Source organism: Procambarus clarkii, chromosome 54 (genome assembly GCF_040958095.1).
Source record: "Procambarus clarkii isolate CNS0578487 chromosome 54, FALCON_Pclarkii_2.0, whole genome shotgun sequence".
NCBI classification, from domain to species: Eukaryota; Metazoa; Arthropoda; class Malacostraca; order Decapoda; family Cambaridae; genus Procambarus; species Procambarus clarkii.
The window spans coordinates 13,207,952-13,219,961 of NC_091203.1; the positions used below are offsets into that span (position 1 = coordinate 13,207,952).

The window sequence follows — 12,010 nt, forward strand, 5'->3', positions numbered from 1 at the left end:
GGACGAAAGGTATTGGTAAAAGTTTTGAGTTCAGATATGAAGGGAAGGCATAGTACAGTGCTACTAGTGTTGGAAGCAGGTTTAGGATGAAAGAAATTTCGTTTAGCTTGAGAGTGGGCACAGTTGATGAAATGCAAAGGATAACCAAGGCGAGAGAATGATTTGTAGATAGAGGCAATTTCAGAATCAAGAAACTGAGGGTCGCTGATGCGTAGAGCGCGGAGGAAGAGAGAGACGAGGACACTTTTCTTAACAGAAGGAGGATGGTAGGAAAAGAAGTGAATGTACATGCCACTATGCATGGGTTTACGGTAGACAGAGAAAGAGAACCCAGACACAGAGCTGTGAACATGAACATCAAGAAAAGGAAGGAGGGAATTAGATTCCCACTCAACTTTGAAATGGATAGAAGGAGCCAGATTGTTAAGAGAGGCGAGGAAAGGCTGGAAAAGATTAAGGTCATGAGGCCATAAAGCAAAAATGTCATCAACATAGCGAAGCCAGAGAGAGGGACGAGTATCAATAGAAGGAAGAAGAACAGTTTCGAAGTATTCCATGTAGAAATTAGCAAGAACAGGGGAGAGAGGGGAACCCATAGCGACACCGAAAGTTTGAGTGTAATATTTACCGTTGAAAGAGAAAGAGTTAGATTCAACACAGAGTCTAATGAGATCGAGGAAAACGTCAGTGGGAAGTGGGAGAGGAAGGAGACCCTCTGACGCCTTCTGTCTGAGGAAAGAGAGAACGTCATCGAGCGGAACATTAGTGAACAGAGAGTCGACATCAAGACTAAGCATTTTACAAGAGGGTTGCAGGCGCAGTCTTTCTATGAAGTCCTGAGAGTGACGAAGGTGGGCAGGGAAAAAAGTGCCAAGGTAAGGTGTCAGGGTTTTAGCGAGCCAGGAGGCAAGAGGATAGCTGATAGAGCCCCGTGAAGAAATGATAGGACGAAGAGGAACACCAGGTTTATGAGTCTTAGGAAGACCATAGAAATAAGGAAGAGAAGGGCAGATGACACGGAAACGTTTAATGAGATCAAAGTCAGGAGGACAAAGACTAGAGAGCTGTCTTAGTTTGCGGTTAAAGGAAGTTTTGAGGCGATCCAAAGGGTTAGAAGTCAGAGGAGCATAAGTGTGAGAGTCAGAGAGCAAGACATCTGCTTTTCGGAGGTAGTCCTCACGGTCAAGGACAACCACCGAATTGCTTTTGTCTGAAGGAAGGATAAGAACAGAGTTGTTAGATTTCAGGGAGGCAAGGGCAAGCTGGAAGCGACGAGGAAGGTGGTTATTTTTAGAAAACAAGCTGTCAAGAACGGGGATAAGGGCCCCTCTAAAGGCAGACAGGTCCGAAAGAGTACTAGAGTTAGAATTGACAAACCTGTCAAAGGAACTAATGAGATCAATGCCACAGCGTGGGCCAGGGGAAGTAGCAAAAGACAGACCAAGACCAAGAAGTTCTTGCTGGTGCTTAGAAAGAGAGTAGGACGAAAGGTTGGTAACACAGTCAGAGAGAGAGTATTTGGCCCAAGGACTGTTGGAGATCAGGCGTTGAAGTTTGTTGTGTAGTGTGGAGGAGTGGTGGGAAGAGGAGACGTGAGCAGTGTCAAATGCAATTGGAAAAATTATATTGCATAGATCACTGGGAAGAGAAGAGGACAGAAAGCGTTGCTGTTGACGAACAGCAAGAAAAGCCTCGTCAACTTGCAAGGAGGTGGCATGAATAAGTTCTTGAAGAAGAAGGCGGGCATGTTCAGGGAAAGGAGATCCCGAAGTGTTGAACTGGAGAAAGTGAGATAAAGAATGGGGGAGAACTTGCTCAGCAAGACAGTCTTTAAGAAACCTGAGCTGGTTCTTTCGACGCTTGGCTGCAAGAAGGGAAGATTCAAAGGCGCGAAAAGGCCGTTTGAAGGAAGGTAGAGCATCAAAGAAATTAAACAGAGTAAGACGCGTACGTGTGGTATCCATATGCAGGCGATGAGTCACAATAACGTGGCTGAAGTATGATGACCAGACCACACACTAGAAATTGAAGAGACGACGACGTTTCGGTCCGTCCTGGACCATTCTCAAGTCGATTGTGATGAGGACAGGTAGGGACAGGAATTAAATAGGCAAGAGAGAGCTGAGGAGGAAAGTCAGGTGTAGGGGATAGTAGTAATGAGAACTGCAGCAGGCCTATTGGCCCATACGAGGCAGCTCCTATTATAACCACCGAAGGAGATGGTAATAGGAATAAGAAGAGGATAGCAAGGGAGCGTAGAAGACAATGAACAGAAAAAGGGAGAAGAGAGAAAGAAAGGGAAAGAGAAAGAAAGAAATGGAAGGGGGAAAGCTTATGTTAAGTCACGTTTGTTAGAAAGATTAGAGCATTTGAGTATATACTGTGAAAGGGAAGAGTCCACAGCAACAAAGCCAGGACTCAAGTTCATGTTGGGTACATTGCAATTTCTAGTGTGTGGTCTGGTCATCATACTTCAGCCACGTTATTGTGACTCATCGCCTGCAACAAGGAGATAGTTGTCAGGAGAGGTGACAAGTCGCCAATATACGTCATTCTTAAAAAAGACGAATATCTGGCGCAAATTTACATTTGCCTAACACTACATTACTTGAAAAGTCTAGCACATGTTGGAATAAAGTTAGGTTTAAGACTTTTAAACCGAGGGAAGTACTAAAGCTACAACATGAGATTACTTGCCAACCACTAATCATATTTCAGTATGGAAATATTTACCAAGGTAAACTATCCCTGTATATACCAAGTATGCAGTACTTGCTAAGATTAACAAGGAATCGTAAACAGTGCATTGTCTTAACGAAAAGTAAAACATATTAAATATTTAATATTTAACATTTAACTAGGGTTTTATATTTGTTAACCTAAAGGAAAATCTTATAATATAATATGTAATTGATTATATATGGAAAAAAAATAATAAAATAAAGAGATAAGAAACATATTAATTACAGCTTTCTCAGTGGAACGTCACTATAACATTGAGATACGATTCAAGGACTCAAGACTCTCCGGTATAAAAGCCCGGCATCACTGCTGCAAGACACACTCGCTCAGCTGTGGCCACAGCTAACCAACTTTCAGCCATGAAGCTCTTGGTAAGTTGCACTAACAATCGGACTCTCTGATATTGGTTAATATTTAATGTAATGTATTACATAAAATATCAAGGAAAGTAGTAGCCTTTTCGAAGAATATTTCATTTACGCGAATGAAAATATAGTACTTTACTGCTAAATATTATATGACTGTACGTGTGATTTTTCATATTTAGGTGCTTGTGATCCTGGCGGCTGCCGCTTGCGCTTCTGAGATTGAGAAGCGAGATGCAGAGCCCAGTTACGTGACGAGCAATTACGGTAGTGCTTACCCAGCATACAGTCACCGTTACCACAATGGAAAGAGGTCTGCCGAGCCAGAGCCTGAACCATCGTACCCAATTTATTCCTCCGGCCTTCGACATGGTTATGATCGTCATTACTACAAGAGGTCTGCCGAACCAGAGCCTGAACCATCGTATCCTCTCTACTACGCTCCCCGTCATGGTTATCGCCGCCATTTCTACAAGAGGTCTGCAGATCCTGAACCATCCTACTCAGTCTTCTCTAATTATGGTTACCGGCCACTAAACTATTATAGTCAACACTATTACTAGATTTCTGCTGACCTAAATGACACCATCTCTACTTACATTTATGTCTATGGGAAATCAAACTATATGGTAAACCATCTCAACAATAATTTTCAGACTACGAGGCCTACATGACAAACAATTGCAAAGATCACACTCATCGCCAGGATTACTATCATTATGACATTAATGAGCTGAAATATGCATTAAATTATTCAACAAGTTTAATGTTATTTTGTTGAGTGTTCTGTTGTACAGCAAAGAAATAAATCTATATAATAATTGTTAGGTTTATTATTAATTATCATTTGCATCATTATTATCATTGTGGTATCATAACGTTGAAAACGATTCAATGTGTTTCCGGTTGCTTGACATGGTTAAGATGTTTAATGTTGATATGGTTAATATATCTGGAAGAATATATTAACTTCCGTCAATAATATTGATGAAAAAAGATGTATGTAATTAATTAATTTTATAGAGAAAATACTTGTATATATTGCGATTTCGTACTGAACCTATGAAACGATTTCCGTGGAAATTGTATGCTTGCTTTAGGAGGCATGCGATGTATAGACGTATATTTTAAATACACACTACATGTCTAATAACATTTTGACAAAAACTAAATTGTATATAACAGTTTCCTATCAAATACAATACAGCAAGTTCAGATTGAGATGTCAGCATTTAAATATTTTTAATATTTAAATGTATTTATATTTAAATAAAATTAAATATTTATATTTTAATAAAATAAAAAATTATATATTTTTTTATGTATACTCTATACAGACGTTAGCTAGATGGAATAGAGTTGGATGGGAAGGGGCCACGACTCGCCGAGCCAAAGCATCCATTTTATAAATATTGTCGGTTCTTTCCTCTGATGCAAATATGGGTAATATATGATAATATTTACTAAGACTCGCATTAATGCAAGGTTAAAGTGATATTAGTTTATAAGTAGAGTATTCTGAGTGTTGATGAAATATATTTACTGACAATTTTAGACGAAAAAATTTATATCAGCCCACGGGGGCTAGTTCACTGTACTCACCTATTTGTGTTTGCGGGGGTTACGCTCTGGCTCTTTGGTACCGCCTCTCAACTGTCAATCAACTGGTGTACAGATTCCTGAGCCTACTGGGCTCTTTTATATCTACATTTGAAACTTTGTATGGAGTCAACCTCCACCACATCACTGCCTAATGCATTCCATCAGTTAACTCAGTTTCCACCTCTGTCCCCTTGTTCGTGTACCACCCGTGTTAAACAGTGTATCTTTATCTACCCGAATGGAGCCAATTGGCCGAGCGGACAGCACGCTTTACACGTGATCCTGTGGCCCCGGGTTCGATCTCGGGCTTCGGCGAGAAACGATGGGCAGAGTTTCTTTCACCCTATGCCCCTGTTACATAGCAGTAAATAGGTACCTGGGAGTTAGTCAGCTGTCACGGACTGCTTCCTGGGGGTGGCGGCCTGTTTGAGGACCAGACCGCGGGGACACTAAAGCCCCGAAATCAACTCAAGATAACCTCAAGATGCAGTATATAGGGTATAAATTAAAGAGAGGAAAAATGTGGATAATAGAATAAAAGAACACAATAAGTATTGAATAATAAATAACTGTTCATATGAGTGTTAAAGGGAGTTTTATAACACATTAAGTATAGTTACTCAGAATTTGTCAGGATACGCATGAGAATAACAATAAAAACTATGTTTCAAGAATTGTAGGAAATTCAGGAGTTTGTATCAAGTGTGACCATCACGCCTCAACACGGAAGATTTCACTGACGCCTTTGAGATAAATTTAGCTCTGATGGCTTCGTGCCGCAGCTAATTTGTCAAACAGAATGTTTAATATTATTGTGCAATATATATAAATATATATATATATATATATATATATATATATATATATATATATATATATTTATATATATATATATATATATATATATATTTATATATATATATATATATATATATATATATATATATATATATATATATATATATATATATATATATATATATATATATATATATATATATATATATATTGATACTGATATATATATACTGATACTGATACTGAGAGATTCAGCAGGAATACACGATCCTGCTTTCACTGAATGTTCAAATCAGTGGGATGTTCTTGTAGCCCCAGCAACCATTATAGAGCCAACAAAACAACATAACAATCCGGCTGGGAACACCCTGTAGTGGAAAAAGTATCTGATGCCATGCTCAACATCGCAACATCAGACAAGGAGAAAGCCCGTGTCAGAGCAGTACATGCCCCCCATGCAGGAGACTTCCTCCTGGCAGTACCCATGTCAGCAATGGTGTGACAATAATCTCCTTCAAGAGATTGAGCCTGCTCTTCCCTCCACAATTACGTCGATACAACTATATAAAACTACTATGGAAGAAATGTCCAACAACGACAACAACATCTCCAAGGTTTGCCAGAGCGCAAAACGTATGCAGCCAGGAACGCCTGCTCAGACTCAAACCGCCAAACTACCCGTCTTGCTGCCGGCTCCTCTGATTGGTCGCCGGTCGGGCTGCAACTGCACTCCACCCCCCCATACTACTTGATGTCTGGGGCCGCCACGACCTCAGTCCTCAGAATATTCCGTGCTTTCACAGTTAACACTTCTCCCTGCTAGACGTAAGCTTTAGCGTACGTATACTGAGAGAGGTGATAGCATAAAGCCAATATTCCAGCACCTTTCATATACTTGTATATTGCACTTCTTGTTATTTTGTCTTAACGTAACTTTTCATTGTGTCATTTAATTATTCTTATTATTTTGATTGATTGATTTTATTATACGAATTTGTTTGTCCATTTTATTCATGTTTTATTTATTTAACGTAATTAAAATTTCATTGTTAAAGTTTACTTGTGTTTTGTGTGTCTTCTCCTTACCTTACCACAGACGAAGTTCCAGATTTTCTATTTTTTTTAATACTATGTGACGAGGCCATACCCCTAGCTTTGAACAGCCGAACACCAACGCGTTACCGTCACAAATGGGCACACGCCTAGATCCAGAATCTCTTCGTGCAGCAGTGGCCCTCCGCCTTGGTGCCCCAATTCACACTGAATACAAGTGTATTTGCAACAGAGTGGAAGCAGACCAATACGGACTGCATGGGTTGCATTGCGGAAGCACAAAGAGCTGGCATGCAAGACACAACGAGGTCAATGACATCATCAAGAGAAACCTCGTCTCAGCTAGGTGCCCAGCGGAGAGAAAACCTCGCATCCTAGGTGTCCAAAACCTGGATTTCCCTGCACTTTCCAAAACACTGGATTTCCCTGATGGCATCACCATATACTCCTGGAAGGAGGGTAGACAGTTGGTGTGGGACTACACATGTGTATCCACCTTGGCTGACACCTATGTACACTTCGGAGCTGATCACGCAGGTGGGGCGGCCAACCACAGGGAAACAGCAAAATCACTCAAGTACAGGCGACTGGAAGGTCAATACCTCATTGTTCCAATAGCGTCTCAGACGCATGGCCCCTGGGGCAAGAGTGCCTTGGGATTTCTCAAGGAATTAGGTTCCAAGCTCATTGACGTCACCAGAGACCCAAGAGCTTCCAGTTCTTTGTTTCAGCGTCTCAGTTTGGCGATCCAGAGGGGAAATGCTTGCTGCGTCCTCCGTTCCTGTCCGGAAGCGGAGGAGCTTCAAGAGATCCAAAACCTTTAGGCATTTGTCTTGTATGTTTTGTAACCTTTAAATACACAATAAAGCAAAAAAAAAAAAAAAAAAAAAAGGAAGGGGTGGTAGGAGAAAAGCACACAGAAACTGTATTGGAGGGGACCTACATTCCCTCCAATGCGTTATGTGTGGTTTCCTCCGAGGCTATGGGTCCCCCTTCTTCCAGCCAGAGGTGGTACTCCCTTCCCTATTAATATATATATATATATATATATATATATATATATATATATATATATATATATATATATATATATATATATATATATTTTTAAATACAATAGGGAAGGGAGTACCACCTCTGGCTGGAAGAAGGGGGACCCATAGCCTCGGAGGAAACCACACATAACGCATTGGAGGGAATGTGGGTCCCCTCCAATACAGTTTCTGTGTGCTTTTCTCCTACCACCCCCTTCCCTTTTTTTTTTTTTTTTCCTTTATTGTGTATTTAAAGGTTACAAAACATACAAGACAAATGCCTAAAGGTTATGGATCTCTTGAAGCTCCTCCGCTTCTGGACAGGAACCGAGGACGCAGCAAGCATTTCCCCTCTGGATCGCCATATATATATATATATATATATATATATATATATATATATATATATATATATATATATATATATATATATATATATATATATATATATATATATATATATATATATATATATGTATACATATATATATATATATATATATATATATATATATATATATATATGTATACATATATATATATATATATATATATATATATATATATATATATATATATATATATATGTATACATATATATATATATATATATATATATATATATATATATATATATATATATATATATATATATATATATATATATATATATGTGTGTGTGTATACATATATATATATATATATATACATATATACATATAGGCTCTGTTCAGAGCCTCCTATATATATATAGGAGGCTCTGTTGTTTACTGAGCCATTACCTAGGGACATCCTGACGTCACCGTGCCTAGCTTTCACAGAGTGCTGTGTGAATGTCCTGGGAAGGTGCAGGAGTGGCGGAAGGTGCCCAGACTGGACCATCTCAACAAAAACGGATAAAAACAGGTGGGTGTGCAGGGTATGGAATACAACGGCAGTGAGGGCCACGCTGGCGCCCTCTAGGTCTCCCAGGCTATGGTGTGGGGGAGGAGGGGGTGTTGTTGTTCGGTCGGGCGAGAGGGGGTCACCCATGTGCCACCCAGTGTTTATAGAAATACGTTTGGGAAAGAAAAACGAAAATAAAAATCAGCAATCATGGTCAGAGCTAATAGAGCTCACAGTGTGTCGGATTACAAGTGTATGATTCATTCACCATTGTGCAGTGATATACAAGAAAATTATACCAGTGTTTAAGTGTCACCCAGACCCCCCCTCAAGCTGAGCGAGGCCCGGTCAACCCCCATCTCCTCCCCACCCGCCGGCCTGACCGCACCACAGTACCTCCTGCCATCCCACCACCCAGCCCACTCTGCGCCTGGGTGTCTCCCACCCACCTATTCACCGCCCACACAGTGCTTTTGGCAGGGATGTGCTACCCTCCATGCACCCAGATATGGCACAGGTCACAGCAGACATTCAGGTTCCTCCCAAAAGGGAGGGAGACACAAGTATTCATAGGAGTGGTGAGTGTGAGGGACAGCTAGCCACCCCTCCTGCCACTTCCCGTGTCCACCCCTGCCGCCACCACCCCTGTCATCCCTCCCACGCCGGCCGCCCGGGGGATGGAGGGGACTCCACCAACTAGCCAGGAACCCCTCAGCCAAGAACAGGGTCCTGGGAACAGTGTATCCAGACGTGCAACCAGAGGACCCAGACTCAGAGGAACGTGTTGGGCTTGTGACGAATCACACAGCCTTAGAAACGATGGAACCCTATGTCAACACAACAGCTGTGAGGGTTCATGGACAGAACCTGTAAAGAGAGAGAAGCCCCACAGGTCCCCCCAGCACCCCCACACATCCCAGCAAACTTCATGTCATCAGATGACCTCCTGGGGGCCATCAAAGCATCCACCACCAGAACTCTTCCTCACATTCCTAAAGCAGCGCGCCCATTTGCAGCAGGGAAATATACAGACCTTTTAAAGAAAGTAAATGAACGGTCTGAAAATCTTAATGCTGCAGCCACCATCAAAGCTTGGCATAATTGGCTCCTGTTTGGCAATATTTGCTTAGGCGTACCTGCAAGAGGAGGCAAGTCACTAGCCTCATCAGTCACTAGGGCAATAAATAATTTCCCCAGAGCTGACAACTTGATCCCCATCCCTCCTGAACGCATAAACCGTCGTGGCAGACCCAAGAGTTCCAATGACAATTTTAAACTAGGAACACAAGTGACCCAAAAAATTGAAGAGGGCAACACAGTAGGGGCAATTAGGTTACTTACCAGTGAAGACACAATCGCCCCTAGAAATACCGCTACCGCCAACTCGCTGAGAGAGAAGCACCCTCCTAGAGTACCATTGGAACCCACTGCTCAGGACACAAATGTCCCAGACATGGGACCTTTATTCCTCCAAGCGTCAGAGGTATACAAAGCCATCATGTCATTTCCGCCAGGCTCGGCAGGGGGATACACTGGAGTAAGACCTCAGCACCTGAAGGAGATGGTAAACCCAGTTCTCGGAGAAGTTGCCGAGACACTATTGTCAGAGGTCACGAAGTTTGTCAACGACTGCCTCTCTGGGTTGATCCCAGATACAATTAAACCCTTTTTCTTTGGAGCATCCCTTTGTGCCCTCAAGAAGAAAGATGGTGGAGTCAGACCCATTGCCGTGGGTAACACACTTCGGCGCCTTGTTGCTAGGGCAGCTGTCAGAAAAATTAGCGTAGACGCTACGACGATGCTTCGACCCCATCAACTAGGTTTTGGTGTCCCCCATGGCTGTGAAGCAGCAGCTCATGCAGCACGAGCCTATATCAAGCACCTCCCAGAAAATAAGGCATTAATTAAATTAGACTTTAAAAATGCCTTCAACCAGGTAAAAAGGGATGTGGTACTGGAAGCAGTTCGAACAAGCTTTCCTTCTCTACTCCCCTTCGTCTCAGCAGGGTACAGTAGGGAATCGACGCTGCTATTTGGGGAACATGAAGTTGTTTCTGCAGAAGGTGTCCAGCAGGGAGACCCACTTGCCCCTTTTCTTTTTTGCATGGCTGTTAAAGAGGTCACAAGCAGGTTGACCAGCGAACTCAACATCTGGTTCCTGGACGATGGCACCCTGGCAGGGACACAGGAGTCCCTGCTAGAAGATCTACAGCTAGTGAAATCTAAGGGAGAGGAGTTAGGACTCACCCTAAACCCATTAAAGTGTGAAATTATCTCATCTAGCCAACCAACCATAGATGCAGTGCGAACCATATTGCCAGGAGCCCAGGTGATCGCTCCCACCGACAGTGTGCTGCTAGGGGCACCTCTGGGCTCGAGCGCCATTGAGGTAGTCCTCGAAGAAAAGCTGAACGACCTGAGGAGGATGGAGGGAAGAATAGGGGCTTTGGACGCCCACGATGCTTTGTACCTTCTCACAAGGTGCCTGGCTTTGCCCAGACTGACCTATTTCCTAAGGTTTGCTCCCTCCTTCGACAGCCCAAAATTAACAGAATATGACACACTCCTAAGGTCAATAACCGTGAAAGTGTTAAACCTCTCCCTGCAAGATGACCAATGGGATCAAGCAACGCTCCCAGTTAGACTCGGGGGAATAGGTATTCGCAAGGCGACACAGTTAGCATTGCCAGCATTCTTATCCTCGACCAGTGCAACAGGTGAATTAGTTAAGGAAATACTACCGGAACACCTAAGAGACTCTATTGGGATTCATGATCCCAAATTCGCGGAAGGAGCCGGTCAGTGGGACACTCTCGTCAACTCTCATCCTCGACCGACTTTTCCAAATGACTGCAAACAGTCCAAATGGGATAGCCCCATAGTGGAGAACATCGCCACATCATTGCTGGAGGCAGCTTCCAGGAAGGACAAAGCGCGTCTTCTAGCTGTGCAAGCGCCCCATGCCGGGGACTTCCTGTTGGCAGTCCCTAATTCCGCCTTGGGCACCCGCCTGGACCATCGGACCCTAAGTATTGGTGTTGCTCTGCGCCTTGCCGCCCCTATCTCCACCGAGCACCGGTGTATATGCGACCATGCACGGGCAGACCAATACGGCAGCCATGGTCTCATCTGTCGTAAGACACAGGGAAAGATTGCCAGACATGAAGCAGTCAATGACATCATCAAGAGAAGTTTGGCTACAGCTGGGTGTCCAGCACAAAGGGAACCTCAGTTGTGCAGACCTGACAACAGCCAAAAACGCCCAGATGGAGTCACCCTGCAGCCGTGGAGGGAAGGTAAACAGGTCGTGTGGGACTACACTTGTGCATCCACATTGGCTGATACCTATCTACCTTACAGCGCAGCTGAGGGAGGCGGGGCGGCCACCTTCAGGGAGACCCAGAAAACTAACAAGTACAGGGACCTAGAACGTTGTTACAGGTTCGTGCCAATAGGCTCTGAGACTCTGGGCGCCTGGGGTAAATGTGCATTTAAGTTCCTGAAGGAGCTGGGCGAGGAACTCATTGGGAA

The 12,010-nt window shown here is 43.0% G+C and overlaps 1 protein-coding gene across 1 annotated transcript; it reads left to right on the forward strand.

Moving 5' to 3' along the window:
- The first annotated feature begins 3,101 nt into the window (after positions 1 to 3,101).
- LOC123749039 (uncharacterized) lies at positions 3,102 to 3,670 on the forward strand. The gene is made up of 2 exons (XM_045731148.2): positions 3,102 to 3,113; positions 3,290 to 3,670. The coding sequence occupies exons 1-2, from the start codon at positions 3,102 to 3,104 to the stop codon at positions 3,668 to 3,670; spliced, it is 393 nt and encodes a 130-aa protein (XP_045587104.1).
- Positions 3,671 to 12,010: the final 8,340 nt, after the last annotated feature.